Source organism: Orcinus orca, chromosome 2 (genome assembly GCF_937001465.1).
Source record: "Orcinus orca chromosome 2, mOrcOrc1.1, whole genome shotgun sequence".
Taxonomy (NCBI): domain Eukaryota; kingdom Metazoa; phylum Chordata; class Mammalia; order Artiodactyla; family Delphinidae; genus Orcinus; species Orcinus orca.
This window is the reverse complement of record NC_064560.1, coordinates 141,783,124-141,807,574: the sequence shown is the minus strand read 5'-3', so window position 1 is coordinate 141,807,574 and position 24,451 is coordinate 141,783,124. Positions and strand designations below refer to the sequence as shown.

Genomic DNA, 24,451 nt, shown 5'->3' with positions numbered 1-24,451 from the left:
CCTTAGAAATACATTGTTTACTAATTAATTCTTGAGTTTGAAAAATTCAGTTAGGTGGTGGTCATCTAAAGATTCCTAGTTTAAGGTTATTAGGGTCTAGAGTGCTGTTCTCTATCTCTGCATTAATCTTCTGAATTCTGAATTCTCAACTATATTCAATGAGAGCTAAAGCATAGTACAAAGATCTAGAAAGATGATGCAGTACTTTGAGCATTGCAAAAGGAAAACTGAAGGATAATGCAATAGTGATGACTTACTTCACTATTCTATCATCTTAGGTAATTCTATCATTTTCCATTTTCTTATAATTTTAGTATATTTTGAAGCATGATTTGGAACAATTAATGATAATGATGAAATAGTTCCATGGATGATGAAGTAGGAGAATGTTGCAGGACATAGGAAAAATAAGATCAGTAAGATTCCATGATGTATCCTAGATTTACAAGAGTCCAAATGACCCATATGACCACTGCAAATAGAGAAAGTTTTATCCTATTTTTTTAAAAAATAAGTTTTCTCTTTGTTTTTTGGAAGACCTTTAAGAAAGAATAAAAGTCATGAAAAAAATCAATCCTTACAAATAGTACTCCCAAAAGAGGAAATCTCAGAAAACTAAAGTTTGGGTCTACTAGATCCTGATGATATATACAAAGGTTAAATTCTTAAACTCATTCACCTTTAAGCACATAAAGGCAGATATGAATGAATTTGTTACCCATCATAACATTTATTTCATTGTAATAGGAAACAAAAGCCTTTTGTTCAGCTGAATACATAGGCATTATGACTTCTTAGACTTCATTGAGCTGGATGGCAAAGATCCCTTTCTGGGGACCATAAAATAATGAAATTACCGAAGGTGCTATACTTTGGTGTATTCCTCACTGAATTCCAGGATCCTGGTGGATCCTCTCATCTATGTGTTATTTACCCTACTCATTCCTAGATCTTGTTTCTTTTTGCGAATGTCCTTATTCCACCTTTATATCATTGTCTACAGCTATTTACTTGCTGTACTTTCAGCCAAGAATCCTTGTTAAGGTAGTATCCTGAGCCCACTTTATTTGCAGGCCTATACAGAATTTTGGCTTCTGATTCCCATTTCCTCTTCAGGATTGTATTAAAATTTGATAAGCAAACTAATACTCTTTTACCTTACAAAACAATCTTAGAGGAAGTAAAATATATGTTTGCTGCATATCTTATTTCTTGTGAATATAAGCTTGAAAGAACAAAAAATTGATCTTTTTCTCTATTCCATAAAATGCTTATAGGGCTAAGCTTTGCAGGATTTTAGGTGTTGACCTATCTGGAAATAATTCCATGAGCAACCCCTCACTGAAGGTTGGGGTTGCCTGAGACCACCAAGCTCGAATGCCTTTCCAACCAGTTTCTGTCTGTCCCATTTTGCTGTTCTTTTCTTGGAAAGAGAAGCAGAAAACACATCAAGATTAATCAGCCAGAGATTGTAGTGTGTGTGTGTGTGTGTGTGTGTGTGTGTGTGTGTGTGTGTGTGTGTGTGTAGGGGGAGAGGTGGCAGAGACAGTGTAGGAGGAAAGAGGTAAACTGACTAGGAATACATGAATAGTGTATAAATAGTATATAAATTCTTCCAGACCAGACATTTGGCTGTTTTGCCTACATCATATCACAGCATCGCTACTGTGCCTGGCACAAAGTAGATAGATGTTCAGTAAATGTTTGTTGCACTAAGTGAAAGAACGAACTTCTCACTTCGCTTTTTCAGGGGCGATGCAGCCTGTGTTTCTTGGAATCAACCCGGGCCCTAGAGGAGAGGATTTCCTAGAGCAGGGGTCCCCAAGCCCCCACCCTCACCTGTCTGCGGCCCGTTAGGAACCCGGCTGCACAGCAGGAGGTGAGCAGCGCGGAGTAATGGACGCTTAATCTGCCGCTCCCCATCGCTCACATTACCGCCTGAACCATTCCCCCTCCACCCCTGAAAAATTATCTTCCACAAAACCGGTCCCTGGTGCCAGAAAGTTTGGGGACCACTCTCCTAGAGGACACCTCCATTTCTCTCAACAAGCTGAGGAGTCTGGCGACAGAAGGTCACATATCATGAGACCCGCGGGGAGTGGGAGCCACCATGGCTCCGGGGAGAGGGGACCGGAGGGCCATGGCGCACCCCACCCTCGCGCTCCAGTTCCACCAGGTCCCGTTCCCTTCCCCGCCCCTCCTGAGTATCCCTGTTAGGTTTGGCATTGTCACCCCGCCCCTCCAGCTCTGGTCCCCTCCTCTTCCCCTCCCTTTTCCTCTCCCTATCCCCTCCCCCCGCCCCGCCCTGGTCCCGCACCCTCCCCTTCAGTTCCCTGGCCCGGTCGCCCCGCCCCCAGAACCGTCTCCTCCCCCTCACGCCCCTTCACGCCCCGCCCCGCCTCCCCCTTTGACGTGGCAGAAGCGGCACCAGCCATGTTAGTCCCGCAGAGTTCTGCGCCGAGGCAGGGGGCGGGGCGGCGCCGTCCCTGATTGCGGTGCCACGGCTTCTCTGGCTCGGCGGAGAGGGCGGATTTTGTAAGGCCGAGGCTGCGACAGGCGCGGATCTCGTACGTGGTGGCACTGTGGTAAGGATCCATTTCAGGGCTGCCACTTCTCGGCTCCCTTGGGGGTCCGCGGGCGCTCAGTGGGAAGCGGGGGAGGGGTGGCTGTGCGGCGGCGGGTCCGCGGGCAGGGGTCTCAAGGGTGGTGCCTGCTCTGCCGTCTTGGTGCCCCGGGGCAGGCGGGGTGCGCCGGGGCTGCGAGCCGGCCCGGCGGGGCTGCCTGGAACCCTGAACTTGTCACCCTCTCACCCACCACCCTCTGCTTAGTTCTCTCTGGGCCTGGGAACCTGGCCCCCTCACCCACCTGCCCTGTATCAGGTGCGAAAGATGGGAGTCGGGTGAAAAACAGCAGTTTGGGCATCTCCCCCAGCACCCCACCCTCCGCTCCCGGCCGATCTGCTTTCCCCACCCCACCACCGCTTCTAGGTACTTTGACTTCTTGGTTCATTCCCTGCCTGAGCTGAAGAGCCCTAGACTTTGAACCGAGGTGACTTCGTCACCCGTAGTTCGGCCTTGGGAGTTAAAGGGGATAAGGAGAAAAGTGCCAGGTATAGCTAACACCTTGGGCCTTGATTACAAGTAGACTTCAGTTATCAGATTAGACCAATTGTACCTACTTCATTCAGCCCTAAGTGTTTTCCCGTTCTGGTGGGAAGGGAAAAGTCATAGTTAAATCTGCATGTAATCACTGGATTGAGTAAATTGAATTCGTGTTTTCACGTGAACTTACTCAAGTTACACCCCTCAAAGTCGTGGATAACTAGCCAAGTTAACTTGGTTAAAAGAAGTTTTAGATTTAAATATAAATGCGTGTTAAGTCTTCCTTCTCTCCCTTCTCCAGTAGTCTAATGGACATCATTTTGGAATTCCAGTCATTTTTAATAGGCTCAGAATTTTACATTTAGAAGGGGTCTTGTAGTTTTCTAACCCAAACCCCTGATCTTACAGATGAGAAATTGAGGATCAGAGGGGTTAAGCTATTTTTCCAATATGATAAATCTAGTCATGGGAAGTAGTTGAAGACACTTCATTGAAGATTTTAGGACAGAAAAGTGGGAGAGGCACATATAATTGTTAACAAATATATCTGATTGGAAGGAACTCAAATTTTACTTGCAATTTACAATGTTTTGCACTTAGTTATCTATACATGGGCTAAAATCGGAATATTTAAAAACTTTTAATTATTATTGAATAGGTAAAGCCTTTTAAAATACTGTGGGCACATATCTGATGTTCTAGGTTAAAGTGACTTAATGCTTCTTTCCTTTTAGTTATACCATGAGTAAGTATTTAACTAAGGTAACTCCCAGTGATTATAAGTTGTGCTGAAAAATGAGACATTTCTTTAGAATGGTCTTTTGTGTTTGTGCCACTTAAAAAAAATATAACACCTAGTATATTAAGTCTGCATCCTAATATAGTGTTTGAATCGTATTTATTTAGTTTTATGCTTTTAGACAAACATAATATCAGGGGAGAGAATGCTTATCAAATAATGCCATTTTATAAAAAGCTGGTTTGTAACAGGACTTTATTTCAGATATGCTATTGTTGACTATGGGACCAAACCTGGCAAAATTTGTACTAGAATGAGTGATTTTAAGATTGAGTAATTTCTCCCTTGGAAAGGTGAGGGAAGTTGGGGGGGTGTTTTGCATGCTTATGTAATTGGACCAGTTAAGAAGAAACAGGTGGGACTTTTTCAAACCACTGCTGGAAAGTGAGAAGGTAAGAAATAAGTGTGATTTAGTGAACAAATATAATCTTAGAGCAGAGAGACTGAGAGGAAAAAGAGTGAGGAAGAGGAGGGGAATTGTACTCAAATATCACTCAGGTGATATTTAGTATGTCTCAATAAAAAGTAAGGATGTGGAGTTACAATCCAGGTTTGTTACCTGTTGTAGAAACTTAAATCTGGCTATTGCCTGTGTGTCTTCATGCTAAGTCTTCATGCTAAGTTTCATAGAGCCTTTCTCTACTAGGCTCCCAGATTTTGAATTAAGCCCCAGAGTCCTAAGGAGGTGATTCTCAAGTCCTCATTATACTCTTTTTTTTTTTTTTAAAGAATGGATGCACTTATAAATTTATTTATTTATTTTTGGCTGTGTTGGGTCTTTGTTGCTGTGCGGGCTTTCTCTAGTTGCGGCGAGCGGGGGCTGCTCTTCGTTGCGGTGCACAGGCTTCTTATTGCAGTGGCTTCTCTTGTTGCGGAGCACGGGCTCTAAGCGCATGGGCTTCAGTAGTTGCAGCACGCGGGCTCAGTAATTGTGGCTCACGGACATGGCCTGTGGGACCTTCCTGGACCAGGGCTTGAACCCGTGTCCCCTGCATTGGCAGGAGGATTCTTAACCACTGTACCACCAGGGAAGTCCCAAGACCTCTTTATACTCTTAAGCATTATAAAGCATATAATACTTAAGAGTATTATAGGATGCAGAAAAAAAAGGAAAACCTGGCTTAATAGAAGACAGGAAGATTTTTATATCTACTGCTTTGCAGTCTATTGTAATATGTTGTTTTGGTTGAATTGTGTGAAGGAAGTCTGGCTTCACATAGGTACGTAGTTGGAAAAAGGAGAGATAATATTAATAGCTTTTTCGTATTAAAAAATGTGCATATTCTTTGATACTGTACCCAAACTCGACAGTTTTAATTAAGAAATCAAGGGTTAATTGCAGTGTGGAGTCTGAAACCTTAAAAATGAACTTTCTGTACTTACTGCGTTATAACCCATTGGTCTGTCCTACACTTTGAATGGATCATTTACCCATGCATGATTTTGTAACATCATGAAAAGATCATTTGGGAGCTCTTGCTTCACTGAATAATGTGTATCTTCCAAATGTTGGCATGTTTCATTATATAATATATAAAAAATCATATTATTATCACTACTGGTCTCATCAGCAAAATCTTTACATATTAGGAAGTTGTGAAGCTCATGGTATTAGATACAAGTTTTAAAAAATCTTAATGTTTTAATTTAAATTTGAGAAAGCTCAGATTTTATCATTGGCAACAAATACTGTGAATGGTTTTGCAGGTGACAGGCTCACTTCATCCATTTTTAAGAAAATATATGACAAATACCTAAGTACTAGTTATATACTATTCTTGGAGAATTGAGAAAATAGTCACTTAAAACATTTTTTGTGTCTTGTCGTTCAAATGAACAATGCTGATTGGTTGAGTATATTTTAATAGTCTTTTGATGCTTTTTGGTGATGCATTTTAGATGTATCTCAGATTATAGATGCAATTAAGTAATAAACAGAAAACTTCATTTGCTTTATGTTCTGTAGAAATAATGGGAGGGATTGCATACTCCTAGAATTTATATTCACATCTGTAGCATGGAAGCTGTTGCTAAAAACCATTTCTCTCCCAGAGGAGGTTGTTTCTCCTCTTATTGTTGCCTGTGTTAAAACTGAGGTTGGCATCTTCTAACTCCTCTCTGATTATCCCAGACCTTTGTTTTATCATTATCTTTCAACAGCCACTTTTTCTTGAAAGCTCATATTATCTTTCTCAAAGCTGTCTCCTGTATTTAGCTTTAAGATAATCTTTTCTAAACAAATCTAGATATCTTAGGATTTCTCCCTACCCTTTATCAATCTTTGGAAAATACACGATTGCTTTTGAATAGCATAAAATTCCTTAGCTGTCTCTGAAATTCTGATGGGAGGAAATACAGTGTTTAATTTTTATTTTATTATTATTTTAATTGAGATATATTTGGCATATAACATCTCTTTTAGAGAAGGGAAAGGTCTTAGCTGCTTAAGATACTTCAGATTTGTTAAGCTTCGCTTTCTGTAATTTGTATTACTAAAATATATTTGGACATTTTTCTAAAATTAAAATTGTTATTATATCTAATAATACCTTTTCTTCCCTTACTTACATTTTAAAATCAGCTCCTCATCCCATTGTTGTTCTTAGCTACTTCAGCATCCATGTTGCCTCTGTTGGCACCCTACCTTCATAATTCTTCGGTTCTTGATGCCATTCATCTCTCCCACAAGTCTTTTAGCCAGCCACATAGTACTTGAAATTCTATCTTCTCAGACCTTTAAATTTTACAGTTTCCTTCCACCACTAACCACTGTTGCATTTTGAGAGCATGAGATAGATAGAACTGCTTCCCAGGTAGGAGAGCTGGCATCCTAGTCAGGAAGCTAAAGAATAACAAGATGGAGATGTCTCTTGATACTGGGCACTAACCAGAGTGGCATCTCCCTCTTCCAGTGGTAAAGTTAAATGATTATATTGAAATTATATATCTCAAATTAGAGTTTAAAATGCTCTCTTAAGTTGGAATGTTAAAAGTATTCTGAATTAAGTGTCTGCAAGAGAGGTTAAATGATGCATGATAAAAAATTACCTGTCTAAAATAGAAGTACCTAGTTTTAGAAAAATATTTTTGTTTTGTACCCTTAAATATTCTCTTCTAGCAAGTTTAGTGGAAACTTACTACTTTCTGGGTAGAAAAGCATGTGAGTTTTAGAATTTAATGTTTTTGACAATCTATGTATTAGAATAATGTAACTCACAAGGCTGATACGGAAAACTTAGGATCTAGATTTTCCCCCATTTTTGCCTTAAATCAATAGGACATCTATTTTATTATTTATTATTTTTTGCCATAGTTTTTTTTGGGAGTGAATAAAAAATGATAAAATACCTCTCATTGGGCCTAATATGCATTGGGTTCTGTAGAGCCATTCATTATTTTGTTATAATTGTGGTCATTGTTGTTTGCTAATTTTTTTTTGAGATAAATATTTTCATTTGGTTATGATTTCTAATGGATTAATATTGCTGGAAGTGGGAAAAACATACTTATTTTGAATTTTCTTAAGAGGATTTAAAAATATCCGTTAATTTTTTTACAGAAATAAGAATCAAGCTCTACGATGACAACCTATTTGGAATTCATCCAACAAAATGAAGAACGAGATGGAGTCCGATTTAGTTGGAATGTTTGGCCATCAAGTCGACTGGAAGCTACAAGAATGGTCGTTCCAGTAGCAGCCTTATTTACACCACTGAAGGAGAGACCAGATTTGCCACCCATTCAATATGAACCTGTTCTGTGTAGTAGGACCACTTGCCGTGCAGTTTTGAATCCTTTATGGTAATTAAAGTATATGGAAAAAACTAATGTCACTATGATTTTAAAAAAATGTAGTTTCTTTCTTGCTCATTTATATAAGAATATCTTTGTTTTTGATTATAGTTATTTTTTCAAATTAAGGTAGTCAGATCCAAAGAGCTATAAAATCTTAGGATCATTCTAGTTGTAGAGAGTTGATAAGAAACCAAATGCAAAGTTGTCACTGTGTAAACTTAGATTCTATCAGTATTCTCTAGATACTGATGCTGGCAATCAACCCATCTGGTGTCATTTGAAAGGTCATAATTGAGGGGTATGGTGTTTGAAAAATGTTATGATTTCTTGTTACATAAGCCAGACTCTCAAGAATTAACTTTTATTCCTCTTTCTGCTCCCTCTCTCTCCACTCAGTCCACTAGCAAATCTGGTCAATTCCATCTCCAGAACAATCAGGATTCTGTCTCTTACTCTTTGCTAGAACATGGTACTTCAAAATATACCATCTTTTTCCTGGATGGTTTCATTATCCTCCTAACTGGTCTTCCTGTTTCCGTTCTTGCTTTTCAGCAGTCTCTTCTCCACTCAGAAGCTAGGGTTTTACAAATGGATATCAGATTATTAAAATTGTTCAATAGATACTTATTACACTTGGAATGAAAAATCCATAGCCCTTATCAAGACCTATAAAACCCTATATGATCTATCCTTTGTGTATTTCTGCCTTCATCTTGTATCATCCATTTTCTTTATTTTCATCTGCATTATACCTTACCCTCTCTCTTATCCTTGGATATACCTAACTTACTTCTACCACAGACTTTGTGCAATAGCTATATGTGCTGCCTGGATTGCTTTGCCCCCAGATTTTCCTGTGACTGGTTTCTTTTCATTCTGATTACATGTCAGTTGTTTATTTTTTTTGGCTGCGTTTGGGTCTTTGTTGCTGCACGCGGACTTTCTCTAGTTGCGGCGAGAGGGCTTTTCGTTGTGTTGCGCGGGCTTCTCATTATTGTGGCTTCTCTTGTTGTGGCACGCGGGCCCTGGGGCGTGCGGGCTTTAGTAGTTGTGGCTCACGGGCTCTAGAGTACAGGCTCAGTAGCTGTGGCGCACAGGCTTAGTTGCTCCGCAGCATGTGGAATCTTCCTGGACCAGGGATCAAACCCGTGACCTCTGCATTGGCAGGCGGGTTCTTAACCACTGCGCCACCAGGGAAGTCCTTCAGTTGTTTATTAATGAAGGCTTTCCTTTAAAGTAGCCCTCCCAAATACATTCTCATGTCCTGCTTTGTTATCTTTAATCTTTATTATCACTATCTAAAAGTATCTTCTGTGTTTATGCGTTTACTTGTTTATTGTCTTTCTCTTCTACAATATAAACTCTGTGATAGCAGGGACCTATGATCTTGTTTACTTCTTTATCAGCACCTAGAATAATGGCATTCAATAAATATATTTTTATTGAATAAATGCTTTCTAGATCTGAGTTTAGAAGTTACTGAGCCATTTGGAGAAAAAAAAAACACCTAAAAATACATGGCTTTTAAAGATTGCTTTGATATCAGTTTGAATGTATTCATTTTCAGAAAGAAATTAATTTTATTGAAATTAGGATTATTGTACAATTTAACTGAACCATGAGCTATTGTATCTTTTCTTAAAACAGTCAAGTGGATTATCGAGCAAAACTCTGGGCTTGCAACTTTTGTTATCAAAGGAATCAGGTAAGAAAACCCCTGTTGCAGATGTTAATGCTATAATACTGCTCTAAATATGCAGAAAGATGCATATTTAAAAATAAAGATGAAATAACTTTATATATGATGAAACTATCTTTTTTAATAATTAAATGATCAGGAAATAATTATTTTCAGTTTAAAATTTCACACAAATAATTTATTTAAAAAATTTTTTTTTCTACCTGCAGTTTCCACCTACTTACGCTGGTATATCTGAACTGAATCAACCTGCTGAACTTTTACCTCAGTTTTCTAGCATTGAATATGTAGTTCTGGTAAGAACATAAGAGTAACTCTTTAAGAAATTTAAAATATCCAGTAATTTATACCAAAATAACTGTTCAATTGAGCTGACTTAAAAGGCATCATTTTTTTTTTTTTAAGAAGATTTTGGGGGTAGGAGTTTAGTAATTAATTAATTTATTTTTGCTGTGTTGGGTCTTTATTTCTGTGCGAGGGCTTTCTCTAGTTGTGGCAAGCGGGGGCCACTCTTCATCGCGGTGCATGGGCCTCTCACTATTGCGGCCTCTCTTGTTGCGGAGCACAGGCTCCAGACGCGCAGGCTCAATAGTTGTGGCTCACAGGCCTAGTTGCTCCGCGGCATGTGGGATCCTCCCAGACCAGGGCTCGAACCCGTGTCCCCTGCATTAGCAGGCAGATTCTCAACCACTGCGCCACCAGGGAAGCCCAAAAGGCATCATTCTTGATTCTCACATTGAATTGATTGAGAATTTCAAAGGTAAGAACTGTCAAGGTCAGTTTGAGTAAGGTAATTTCTGTTGTAGTTATTTGAAAGGTGGCCAAGGTATTGGGTGGGGTGGTGTGGTTTGCTATACCAAATAGATCAATAAACAGTAAAGTATCAATTTTGCTTTGTAGTTGGAAGGTCAATTACAAATACTTGGTCAGTATGATGCTCGAGTCTAATGATGAAATTACTCTTGCATTGGCCCTTGTTAGGAAAATCATTTTTCTTCCGTTTCTGAACAGCTTTACATAGTTATTTACATATTTAAGTATTAAGGTAATATTTTTTATGAATGTTGTAGAGAAACCAGAATATGGTTCACTGAGCCAGTCAGTAATTTGTCCACTCTGGCTAGTTTCCAGTTCTCTTATAATCCAATTCAGGGTTAGATAATTATTTTATAAAAATAACCTAATTTTGCTTTTAAGCTTTATAGTTACTATTTTCTTATTTTAAAAGAAATAAGTGCTTATTATAAGAAATGAAACCTCATGCAGTTAAGTAAAATTGAAAGTGAAAATCTCCTTCATGTAATTATAAATAATGTTTTTAAACTGAATTTTTCACTTGATGATGTCTTGGATATTTCTCCATGCATATATAACCTGTTTCATTTCTGAAATGGCTTTATTAGGATTCCATTGTGTAAATGTATTGTAAATTATTTAATTAGTCCTCTATTGATTATCCTGTGTATTGTGCTGAAGTGTTAATACTTTTAAAACATTTTTTTTTAATCGCAACATTTTTTAAAAGCGTGGTCCTCAGATGCCTTTGATATTCCTCTATGTGGTTGATACTTGCATGGAAGATGAAGACTTACAAGCCCTGAAAGAATCTATGCAGATGTCGTTAAGTCTTTTACCACCTACAGCTTTGGTTGGCCTAATTACTTTTGGGAGAATGGTGCAGGTTCATGAACTTGGATGTGAGGGCATTTCAAAAAGCTATGTCTTCAGAGGAACAAAAGATCTGTCTGCCAAACAACTGCAGGTAAACAACAAGAATGGTAGTTTTAGCCTGTTTGTGCACATCACTCTATGTATGTCTATAAATGCCTTCTAGATATACGTTTCTAGAAAATATTATGAATGACTAATATAATTGTATTATAACAAAGCCTTTAAATTTAGTGTTGGCCTCAGCGTTCTTTCATTTGCCTTAAATTGTTATCGTAGAGATTGAAGACCCTTCACTTTTGAAGTATCTTTAAAATTTAGAGTGAAACTGAAGCTATTTTACTAGAGATTTGAAAGGTTTATAGAAGAGTCATGCTGAAGACTGAGAGAAGGTAACCACAGAATTTTAGCTTTTGTTTCTTTACATCTCACTTAGGAAAAAAACACTTTTGGCAAGGGTACATATTTTAAGGCTTGAGAGTTAATAGGTGAACCACGAGTATATATATTTTTTCACACACTAGGACATTTTTATCTTTGGGGCAAATTGAAGCTTTGTCTTCCAAGGCAGGGAGTTATGTGTAACATACTAGAATCATCTTGGTGTATTTTTCAAAATCTTTTTCTGCCCAGAGATTTTGATAGATCATAAGAGAGTGAGTGAATATGTGCTTCAACTGGAAGATAGTTGAGAGGGTAGAGATTGTTTATGTAAGTGTTTTGAAAAACTTTCTAAGTGATTCTTTTTTTAAAATTAATTAATTAATTAATTTTTGGCCGCATTGGGTCTTCGTTGCTGCGCACAGACTTTCTCTAGTTGCAGCAAGTGGGGGCTACTCTTTGCTGCGGTGCGTGGGCTTCTCATTCAGTGGCTTCTCTTGCTGCCGAGCACGGGCTCTAGGCTCACGGGCTTCAGTAGTTGTGGCACGTGGGCTCAGTAGTTGTGGCACGTGGGCTCAGTAGTTGTGGCTCGTGGGCTCTAGAGTGCAGGCTCAGTAGTTGTGGCGCACGGGCTTAGTTGTTCTGAGGCATGTGGGATCATCCCGGACCAGGGATCGAACCCATGTTCCCTGCATTGGCAGGCGGATTCTTTTTTTTTTAATAAATTTATGTATTTATTTATGGCTGTGTTGAGTCTTCATTGCAGTGCGCAGGCTTCTCATTGCGTTGGCTTCTCTTGTTGTGGAGCATGGGCTCTAGGCCTGCGGGCTCAGCAGTTGTGGCTCGTGACTCTAGAGCACAGGCTCAGTAGTTGTGGCACACGGGTTTAGTTGCTCCATGGCATGTGGGATCTTCCCGGACCAGGGCTCAAACCTGTGTCCCCTGCATTGGCAGGTGGATTCTTAACCACTGTGCCACCAGGGAAGTCCCTCTAAGTGATTCTTATACAACCCCCAGTTGAGAAATTACCCTGATTGATAAGCCTGGTATAAAGTCGACAGATATGAAATCAGACTTTGGAGGCATCCAGGTAGCCCAAAATGAAAAAAAAAAAGATTTTGAGGATGACTAATTTGAAGCTTAGCAGACTAGGATAGTGGTGCTGCAGTTAACCGAGACAGAAAATACTGGAGGAATATGCAGGTTTGGAGGGGGAGGATGAATGAACAGTGAATATGGTAGTGAATCATAGTAGTGATTAAGATTTGAGGAAGTGGGGAAAATTAGAGTCTGTGTTCTTTCAAGAGGTTTGTTGTTGAAGGTAGGGAAGGAGATAGTGTGAAAGTTTGAGAGAGAGAGGACCGAGTTAAAGAGGTTTACTTTAGGAGGGACACTTGAATGTGTTTATACACAAAAAGAAAGAGACTAAAGATGGTGAGTGAAAGGAAGAGTGAGATGAGGAGAGTGAGGTTTCACAAAACATGACAGGGATTCCTTCAAGAGCATAAGAAGCAGAGTACCTTGAAGGGGAGGATCACTTGTTTCCATGAGACAGAGAGTGGGCAAGTTTTAACCTCTATGTACCTTAGTTTTGTTTTTGTTTTTTTTTGGCGGTACGTGGGCCTCTCACTGTTGTGGCCTCTCCCATTGCGGAGCACAGGCTCCAGACACGCAGGCTCAGCGGCCATGGCTCACGGGCCCAGCCACTCCGTGGCACGTGGGATCTTCCCGGACCGGGGCACGAACCCGTGTCCCCTGCATCGGCAGGCGGACTCAACCACTGTGCCACCAGGGAAGCCCATACCTTAGTTTTTTCATGTGTAAAGGGAGATAATAATAGTATGTATCTTACAGGGCAGTCATGAAAATTAAATGGATTGTGCTTTTAGATGTTTGCTATTACTGTTATTTTTAAACTGTAAATTTATTTAAGGTAGTTTATTTCTAGTTCTGATTGTAGAATGCATTTTACTTAAATTATGTAATATATATGTAATACATAAAACATCTGCCTTTTTGAAACAATGAATGCATGCAAACTAAATTTTTTTCTCCATCAAAATGTTTTTATCTTCCTTCTCTACCCATCTTGTTGAAGAGAGCCTGGTCTTTGTTCCCCAAATAGTTCTGGATTCAAATCTTAAACTCTTCTAGTTGTGTGATCTTGGGCTGATCTCTTTGCTTGTTTTCTCCTCTTCTATGGAAAGGAATAAACAATACCTATTTTATCAGATTATTTTATTTTAATACTAAATGAAATAATGTAAGTGAGAACACTCAGTATAGTGTAAACTCTTTCAGGGCTTCATAGCAAAATCTAGATTAATACCTTGCTTTGCTACTTACTAGTTTTGTAACCTTAGGCAAGTTACTTAGCCCTTCTGAGTGTCAGTTTTCATTTGCAAGGCAGGAATTTAAAAATCTACTTCATTATATTTTGTGAGGAAATAGTATATACAAAGAGTTTAGCACAGAATCTGGCACATAAGTCCTCAGTAAAAAGTTGCTGATCATTCTAGCAGTGTAGGAAATACTGCAGGATTGGTTCAATATTTTTTTTTTTGCAAATCTTTAGACTTTCTGATTTTCTGTTATATACTTTTATTCTATTACTTTATGATTAAGCATTTCTAGATTCAAGAAAATTTTAGTAAAATAACATTATTTTCATGTGTCTAGAGAGGAATTCTGCATACATCTAAAATTCAGAACAAAACTGGCAGTTTGGTTAGGCATTAAGTCAGAAAATTAAGAAGAATAGACGTACAAGGTGTGTGTACCTTATAAACCCCATTAATACAATTCCTTGTATCTCTCCTTTATATTTATTATAGTTGCAATTTTACACTTATTTAGCTAATGATTTAACTCTTGTCTGTTTCACCAGATATAAATTTCCATATGGTCAGGGACTATATATTTTTTTCAACATTAGATACCTGGCACATTGAGATATAGTTGCTGAAAGGAATGAATGAAGATAAGTTAAGAAATATAGACATTCAAGTTACACAGTAACTTATTTTTACTTAATTAGAAATACAGTATTTCTGAGCTAGTATCCCTCTTTTTTGCTCACATAGCACCTTGTACTTTGCTGTCGTATGATGATCATTTCATTGTATTACTGTTTACCTGACAGTCTCCCCAACTAGAACTTTTGCTTTCTGAGGGAAGAGACTTTGTGTTCTTTATTTTTGTGTTCCTGATGCCTACAGAAGCACCTTGCATATCATAAATATTTGATACATCTTTGTAGGAGTAATTAAATGGATATCACAAAAATAATCTCTTTACAGGAAATGCTGGGGCTCTCTAAAGTACCAGTTACTCAAGCAACACGTGGTCCTCAGGTACAGCAGCCACCTCCTTCCAATAGGTAATAAATACGGCAAAGAGAATTTTACAATTCATGTGGCTATTTTAAGCATCCTATATCCTTAACTTGAATGTAGGGATTCAGTGATACTATATTGTTAAACATTTTTAGGAATATAAATATTGCATTAGTATACTTTTTAAAGAGTTGAGGTAGAATCACATCGCTGAAAAGGTTGGTTTTTCATTATTACAGTGTAAGGAGTTTCTTTAGTTTTGATATATTCTTGATTTTCTAAGTTCAGAAAAACTTAATTTTTGTAGTTGAAGGCAGCCAAGCAAAAATAGTGCCCCACAAACTTTTCATTTTGCCTCCTTACCCTTGTAGTAGCTTTTTCCACTAAACTTACTAATCAGAGGTGGTCTTACTAAAACTGAGTTAATGTATCTTCTCATAATTAATTCAGTAACCTTAAAACTTACTAGATTGGTAAAAGGAAGATGCAGTCTCAAAGTAATACTTGGTTTGAGTGTTTTATTTATAGTAGTTGTACTCAGTGTGATTCTTCACCAGTGGGCAGCATCACCTGGGAACTTATTTGAAAGGCAAATTTTTGGTCACCACCCCAGACTTACTGAAGCAAAACTTTGGAACCAGCAATCTATGTTAAAACAAACCCTCCCACCAATTTTGATGTACACAAAAGTTTGCGAACCATTGTTCTAATGTGTATTCAAATTATTTTTCTCTATTTTTAAGAAAGTGGACAATTTGTTTCTTAAACCCTCACCCACAAACATTTATAAATGGATTTTTATTTAATTTTGTTTTGCAGGTTCTTACAGCCAGTACAGAAAATAGACATGAATCTCACAGATCTTCTGGGAGAACTGCAGCGAGACCCGTGGCCTGTACCACAGGGAAAGAGACCTTTGCGTTCCTCTGGGGTGGCACTTTCCATAGCTGTAGGACTACTTGAGGTAGTGACAATAGCTTTGTTTTGGAATGTAAATGTGTATGTGTGTGTATGGAATGATATGTACCAGATAATGTTGGGTGGAAAAATCAGGTCATAGGACAGCGCATATGTGATTTTATTTAAAGTTCGATCTGTGGTATATCCTTTTGTGTATAGAGAGGCTTCTGGAGGGATATTTACCCAATTGTTAACAGTGGTGGGTTAAGGAGAGTTTTACTTTTAAGTAGAATTTGAAAATTTTACACTTGACATATATTAGCTTTGTAATTAGAAGAGTTTTTTAAAAAATGTTTTTTAAAATTTGAAATGTTATTAAATTTATAGAAAAGCTGCAAAGGACTTTTTTTCTGAACTATTTGAGATTAAGTTGCTGAAGTGATGTTACCAACCCCTTGAATACTTTAGTTGTATTTCCTATAAACCAGGATATTCTCCTACATAACCATAATACAACTTTCAAAGTCAGGTTTTGAAATATATGATACATACACTGATGTATTATACAATACATAACACTGATACACTACTACCATCTAATTCTCAAAACTCATTCAAGTTTCAGTGGTTATCTCAATAATTTCTTTTACTGAAAGGATTTAATTCAGAGGCATGTATGTAGTGGTTATGTCTGTTTAGTCTCCTTTAGTCTGGTATAGATCCTCAGCCTTTCCTTGACTTTCATGACCTTGGCACTTTGGAAGATTCAGGCCAGTATATAGAATGTCTCTCAAATTAGGTTTGTCTTGATGTAGCGTCACAATTAGATTGAGGTATTGCATCATTGGAAGGAATATCACAGAAGTAATGGTCTATTCTTACTGTATCCTCTCAGGTGGCACATGATTTTCATTTGCCCATTATTGATGATTATGACTTTGATCACTCATTAAGGTGTGTCTGCCAGGTTTCTCCACTGTAAAATTACTCTTATTTCCCCTCCTTTTGTAATTAATAAACATTAGATGGTGAGGATCTTTGAAACCATGCAAATATCCTATTCCTCATCAAACTTTCAATTTATTCATTTATTAATATCACTGTGGATTCGTGGTTTCCTATTTTTTACGGTGAGTTATCTGTTACTATCAGTTTTTATTCTTTTAACTTTCTACTTTGACATAATTCCAAACATATGGAAAAGTTACAAGAATGGTTCAAAGAATTCCTTTAAACCTTTCACCCAGATTCCTCAGATGTTAACATTTTATTACATTTGCTTTATCCTTCTCTCTCCAGATATTTATATAGTGTGCTCTCTCTATAAATATAGATGTAGCTATATATAGGTATCTATTTATATGTTACACACATATAAATATTAAAAAACCATTTGAAAGTCAGTTACAAACGTGATGTCCCTTTACTTCTAAGTTCTTTAGTGTGCATTTCTTAATTACATAAGAACATTCCTTTGTATAACCACAGTTCATTTAACAATCATGAAATTAACATTGATATAACACTATTTTCTAATCTTTAAACTTTATTCAGATTTCACCAGTTATCCTAATAATACTGTATATTGTATTCACTTGTCATGTCTCTTTGGTGTCCTTTATTCTGGAACAGTTCCACAGTTTTTCTTTGTGTTTCATGACGATACTTTTTAGGGGTATAGGCTAGTTATTTTGTAGAAGGACTCTCAATTTGGGTTTATCTGATCTTTAATCATGAGTAGATTGAGCTTATGCAATTATGCCAGCCTAATTCTCTTGCCCTTGTAAATTACTTGATCATTTGCTTGGAGTATTACTAGTATGTCCTGTGGGTTAATTTTCTCTAGTGCCTGGTGATCCTTTTCTATATGTGTATTCAAGTATTTTGTTTCTATAAAGTTTTCTTGTATTACAGTTTTAAGTGTTAGTTTTTTCATTGTTTTGTTTATCTTCTTTAAGAACTCCAATTATACATAAATTGGATCTTTGCTTGTTTTCTATTTCAACCACTTTATCTCTGATTTTTTATTCTTATTTATTTCGTTTTCATGCTCTTGATTATTTTCTTGCTGTTCTTTAGTGCCCCTTAATAAGTTTTCATTTGAATCTGGCAGTTGTTCTATGCTGGCTGCTAGTTTCCTTCTTTCTTCCTTGTACTTTTCCCCAAACTGCCCTTGCTTGTGTGAAGGCTTGCATGGGAGATAGCTCACTGGGACTTAGTGTTTATTTATTTATTTTTTACTTATAAGTAACTTGAAGTTTGAATGCTTTTTGAGTTCTAGGTATGAAGGTGTGTGGTTTGTATACTTTAATTTGTTCTTGTTCTTTACTGATGTTTCAGCTTTACATGACTGCTGTTACCTCATCAGGGTGATACCCAGTATGAAAACAGTATTTTTATTTGTTTATTAATCTAGTTTAAGAATGTTATAGAAGTAATAAGTATACCTAATAAAAACATTCAAATATGCAAGGATGTATAAAAATGAAAAGTAAAAGGCAGTTTTCCTTGCTCTTGCCTAGATTTGTTAATCATGAATTTTTAAAATTATCATCAAAATATATATCATTGACATTCTTTTCTGAAGCTATAATGTAGCTTGAAAATGCACTGTGTATTTTTGTTCAATAACTGCTTATAGAAATTAGAAATAAAAGCATTTCAAATATGATATATAAATATTGTTAATTGTGGAATAGAGTGGTTATACACATAGAGAAGGAGATGTAATTCTTTGTAATTGCAGTTTTGCTGCTTGCTGGGGAATCTTTCATGTATTAAAGTCTTAGGATACCTTTAAATTTTTTTTTTCTAGATTCCCTGCTTCTTTTGGATTGTACTCAGTTCTTTTGTTTATTATAAATTTTCTGAGTTCTTGCATGTCTAAAAATGTTTTTTAATTTTTCCCTCTCACTTCATTTGTACTTTGGGTCCCTGTCTTCAATAGGATCTTTGAGGCATTCCTCGCTAGTATTCTAACAGATAGTTTATTGGATAATTTGATGTAGTCTCATTCTTAGTCCTTTTCAGGAAACTTATTTTTCCCACTGAACATTTTTAGAATGTTCTCTTTAATTTTAGAGTTCTGAAATTTCATTAGGTTGTGTTTAGGTTTGATTATTTTTTCATTAATTATGTTTGGTTGTTGGTAGGTCCTTTCATTAAGACTTCTGTCATTCTTCAGCTTACTTTCTTTTTTTCTTTTTTATTCTATATTCATTAGATTGATGCTGGACTTCTGCATTTCTTCATATCTTTATTTTTTTTCCTCATGTTTTCCTTCTTTTCTCCTATTTCTTAGAGGTTTCTTCAAGTTTATTTTCCATATCTCTAACTTGGTCTTCAGACATGCTTTTTAGCCCATTCCTTGAGGTATTTTTACTTTTGCCATGATTTTAATTCTAGAATCTCTTGAGAGTTGTCATATTTGTTTTGATATTCATTGTAACATGTGTTCTGTATCTTTCAGCCCCCAATTTCTATGCTAAGAACCTTCTCTGGGAAGATTGCCTACTTTTCTCAGAGAGCTCTTCTTAGGAATTGCTAAAATCTGTTGTCATTAGCTGCTGTTTCTGGAGCTGACTGCACTTCTTTGGCCCATTGCTGCTTTTTGTGTTTTTTTGACTCTAAATGTAGAGTTTTTAAGATATTCCCTTGGGAAGATCTGGCTTACTTTTGGTATATATATATGTACATATATATATTTTAAATTATACATAATATATATAGTTAAAATTCTTTTGTCAATCCAGTACAATCTGTTGTTTGGATTCCTCAAAATTTCTAGTCTGCTGATAGTACTCTTTCTTATTTATTTTTTAAACAGTACCATTTATATCATTTCACTGGCATCTTGGGAAGAAGGGGGAGGTAGATTGAAGTACTCAATCCATCAGTTTGAATTAGAAATAAAAGTTGTGCATGTATTTTAAGCATAGAAAACAAAAATAACAACCAAACAGAAAAAGATACCCTCTTTTCTTCTTCTTTTCCTACTCTTCCCTATCTAGTACTAGTTAAGCAGGAGAAACATCCTTGCTTATAGGGATCAGGTTTATAGATTATTTTAAAATTAGGAAGGCATTGCTATTAGAATAGGATTTCAAAAGAAAGATATTCACACAAACATCTTGTTTTTAAATTTTGTTTTAAACATTTGATTATTCTTGGAAAATGTATGCTTTTCTAGAAAGAATATATAAAAATTCACTATCATAAATGTATATCCATATGTTTTCCTTTAAGCTCTTCTCATGAATTACTTTTTCCTGATAGTGTACTTTTCCCAACACTGGTGCTCGTATCATGATGTTCATTGGTGGTCCAGCCACTCAGGGGCCTGGAATGGTGGTTGGAGACGAATTGAAGACACCCATAAGATCATGGCATGACATTGAAAAAGACAATGCCAAATATGTTAAAAAGGGAACTAAGGTAATTTTGGTTTTTAAGTCTTTTTGCCTTATTAGAAAAATTCATTTGATGGAAGAGGAAGAATATAATTACTTTCTGATAAGTCTGATATTGTGATGATCCTGCAACTGCTCCTCAGAATTAGAGAAATAGTCTTTTTCTTCCTTGATAATTTGTTATATTTTTTCTGGTTTTAAATATTTAAAAACTTAATAAGGGGCACCAATAGGTGTCTCTTTAAAAACTACTCCTGAGAGAAAACCTGTGTGTCTTTTTTAATATTCATGTTAAAGAATGTCTTTCCCATCAGGAAGAATTTCTTGAATTTTCCAATTTTTCATTTCCAGGAGGCTGCCCTTTAGATATGTATATTGTTCATAGCTTGAATAGTCCATCATTTTCTCATAAGTTGTTCTCTGTTCATGTAACTTCAATTTTATCTGGGTTTGTGTCAGTACATTTTCACTACTGTTGATTCTTGATACCCTTGTATTGGTTCTGCTTGTTAATGTCCCATCCCTCCCCCCCTTTTTAAAAAAATTGTCTAGAGTTTACAATTTTAGTTTAGTTGTCCTGTATTATCTCATATTTCTTTTTGGTAGTCATTATTATATTTTTAGGGTGTAATTAATAACAGATAATTTTTGTCACTATTAATGGATGCTTTTTTTCCTGTCACCTAATTTCCCTTTTGAATTTGGAGTATTTCTTAGAGCTTCAAAAGAAGTTTTATATTTGTTTATCTTAATACTTTTGCTATTGTCTATTTTTCATGTTACTTGAGTATAGATTTATCCAGGAAAAAGAGTTCTGTGTTGTTCTTCCATCATGTATGTATGAAGAGCAACATGCCTTTCTTCAAGGTTAGCTTGAAATTTAGGAGTTCATTTAGAATGAATGGCATTTAAAGAAAAGAATGTGAGAGTGTCAGACTTATTAGAAGTTATCGTATCATTTTATGAGACGTTATAGAAAATTAAATTAGAACAAATCACACTTAAATTATTATGGATTATTCTTTTAGTATTTCTTAGATCATTTTGATTTATTAATGGCAAAAGATTTATAGGATGATTAAGTTTGTACATTACTTTGATTTGATCTTAAAAAATCTGTTGTAGCATTTTGAAGCATTGGCTAATCGCGCTGCTACGACTGGTCATGTTATTGATATCTATGCATGTGCATTAGATCAGACAGGTCTCCTGGAGATGAAATGCTGTCCTAACCTTACTGGGTATGTATATACGTTTTTACAAGTATTGCAGTTATAAACTAATAATGACACTTTACAAATATAAACCAATAATGGAAAAAAAAAATAGTCATGATCCTGCCACTCCAGGGCAACAGCTATTAACAGTTTTTGATACTCCTTTCAGTAAAGCTTACTTTAAATTTTTTCTAAAATACAGTTAAAAAGGCACAAGTTCTGTTTGAAAAGATCATCTTCATACCCTTCAGTCATTGTTTTATATTATTATTTTGGTAGCTTTTTTGAGATATAATTCACATACTATAAAATTTACTCATTTAAAGCATGTAATTTAATGGTTTTTTTTTTTCTTTTAGTATATTCTACCCATCACCATGATTTTATTTTAGGACATTTACATTATCCCAGCAAGAAACTCTGTACCTATTAGCAGTCACTTCCCAATTCTCCTTCCTCCCCCTCCCCCTTTCAGCCTAGACAACCACTAAACTACTTTCTGTCCCTATAGATTTGCCTGTTCTTGATATTAGGGGGACACCATTTTATCCTTCACCATTAAGTATAATGTTAGCTGTGGATTTTTGTAGATGCCTTTATCAGGTTGAGTATGTTCCTATTCCTAGTTTGTTGGATTTTTCTTTGAGTGAGATGGGAAGTCATTAGAGAGTTTTCAGGAGAGGAGTGATATGATCTGACTTAATGCTTTAAAAGGATCATTTGACTTTAGTTGTCTTTAGTACGTAGAGGGACACAGGAATATCAAGTGGTGGCATCACAGCTGGTGAGAAGTGGTTGGATTTGGGGTATATTTAGAAGACAGAGAATTTGCTAGGAGGTTGGATCTGGGGTTTGAGAAAACCAAATAAGTCTAGAAGGATTGAGTTGTCCTTTATTGAAATGGGTAAGACTGGGAGGAAGAACATTTGGGGAGAAGATTAGGAGTTCAGTTTTGAACATGTTTGGTTTGAGATGCCAGTAGACATCCATGGGGAGAGGTTGAGTAGGCAGTTGGATATTAGAACCTACAAATGCAGAAGATAGGTCTGAATTTGTATCTAGAGATATAAATGCAGGAGTTGTCAGAATATTGCTGTGGTTTTTATTTTTTGGCTGCATTGGGTTGCCGTGCACAGGCTTTCTCTAGTTGCGGCAAGCAGGGGCTACTCTTCATTGCGGTGCGCGGGCTTCTCATTGCAGTGGCTTCTCTTGTTGCGAAGCATGGGCCCTAGAGTACATGGGCTTCAGTAGTTGTGGCACACGGGCTTAGTTGCTCCGCGGCATGTGGGATCTTCCCAGACCAGGGATTGAACGCGTGTCCCCTGCATTGGCAGGCGGATTCTTAAGCACTGCACCTCCAGGGAAGTCCCTATTGTTGGTTTTTTAAAGCAATAAAAGTGGATGAGATTGTAAGATTGTGTAATTTAACACTACGAAGGTCATTGGTGACCTTCCTAAGAGCACTGAAAGTTGACTTAGAGTGAATAAGAAAAGGAACAGGAGAAGGGGATCGGAAGCAGCTGACATAGACCAGAGCTTCTCAGACTTTCATTTCACATGTACAAGTCAGTTGGATAGCTTGTTAAAATATAGATTCTGGATTTAGTATGCATAGGATGGGACTTGAAATTCTGCTTTTCAAACAAGACCCTTGGTGATGCTAATGTTGTTGGACCAAGGGCAACACTGAGTAGTAAAGGTATAGACAGCTCTTTCATAGAGGTTTGCTGTAAAAGGGAGTGGATAAGTAGGGTATGGTATACGTTGCCATTATTTTAGGATGTTTTACTAGGTTTAGTGATAACATAGATCGTTCTAGATGACATGTTTGCAAAAGTGGAAAATCTGAAAAAATCTACATGCAAACTATTAGAATTAGTATGTTAAGTTGTCAAGACTTCTAAATCAAGGTCAGTGTACAAAATTCAACTATATTTTTGTATAACAGTAACAAATAGAGTAGACCCTGGGACACCATGGGTTTGAACTGCACAGGTCCACTTATATGTGGATTTTTTTCAATATATACATACTATAGTACTACATGATCCTTGGTTGGTTGACTCCAAGGATGTGGAACCATGGATACGGAGGGCTGACTATAAAGTTTTACATAGATTTTTGACTGCACATAAGGGTCTGTGCCCTAAACTCCACATTGTTCAAGGGTCAACTATAAAAAGCAAACAAAATTTAACAGCATACAATCTATAATAGCATCAGAGATAACATAAATTAGGACTTTAGCAGTATCAAAAATAAAATTTCCATTGATTAATTATACCACATCAGTTTTTTTTCTTTTGCCTAATGTAATTTTTGATTGTTTTATTGTTATTTTAAAAACTACTTAAAATATTTTAAAAATATGATGAACAAATACATGTAAATGTTTGGACTCAGGTTGTATATGGATATATGTATCCGCCTTTTAATTTAAACAGTAGAAAGTTTTACATAGCTTCCCCTACTTTGCATTTTTTTACTGATATCTTGGAAATGGGTTTATAGTAGTACAGTTGACCCTTGAACAATTTGAGGATTGGGGGAACTGACCCTTTGCATAGTGGAAAGTCTGAGTATAATTTTTAGTTGGCCCTCCATATCTGTGGTTCCTCTATATTTGCAGTTCTGCATCCTCAGATTCAACCATCAGTGGATAGTGTAGTTCTGTAATATTTACTACTGAAAAAAATCCGCTCATAAGTGGACTCACGCAGTTCAAAACCTGTGGTTTTCAAGGGTCAACTGTATATCACTCCATTGTGTGGTTGTACCATATTTTATTCAGCTAGTCTAATACATGGTCATCTGGATTGTTTCCAATCTTTTATTATTATAAATAGTACTTCAGTGAATAGACTTGTGCCTGTATTTTGCTTTTTGGTTTTTGTTTGCCCGATTATCTTTGGGATAGATTCCTAATAGTGGGGTGGCTGGATTACAGAGAAAATACATATGTAATTTTGTTAGATACTGTCAAGTTCCCTTGCATTGGGTTTGCACCATTTTCCATTCCCATAAGCAATTATGAGCATGCCCGTTTTTCCACAGCCTCGTCAACAGAATATGTTGTCAGACTGATTTGCTGATTTATTAGGGTGGAAATGGCATCTCAGAATAGTTTTTATTTGACAGTGTTTTTTA

General features: G+C 36.6%; 1 protein-coding gene across 2 annotated transcripts in view; it reads left to right on the top strand.

Moving 5' to 3' along the window:
- The first annotated feature begins 1,762 nt into the window (after positions 1-1,762).
- The window catches only part of SEC23A (SEC23 homolog A, COPII coat complex component), a 66,073-nt gene continuing 43,384 nt past the window's right edge, over positions 1,763-24,451 (top strand). The window contains exons 1-9 of one of the 2 annotated variants that reach the window (XM_033428401.2): positions 1,763-1,879; positions 7,460-7,701; positions 9,343-9,400; positions 9,604-9,690; positions 10,920-11,156; positions 14,743-14,822; positions 15,598-15,742; positions 19,954-20,112; positions 21,213-21,328. In XM_033428401.2, coding sequence (XP_033284292.1) covers positions 7,481-7,701; positions 9,343-9,400; positions 9,604-9,690; positions 10,920-11,156; positions 14,743-14,822; positions 15,598-15,742; positions 19,954-20,112; positions 21,213-21,328 — 1,103 coding nt within the window. In that variant the 5' untranslated portion in view covers positions 1,763-1,879; positions 7,460-7,480. Of the gene's footprint in view, positions 1,880-2,426; positions 2,586-7,459; positions 7,702-9,342; positions 9,401-9,603; positions 9,691-10,919; positions 11,157-14,742; positions 14,823-15,597; positions 15,743-19,953; positions 20,113-21,212; positions 21,329-24,451 lie in introns of those variants that run through there. The other variant, XM_004269987.4, reaches the window with a different exon arrangement.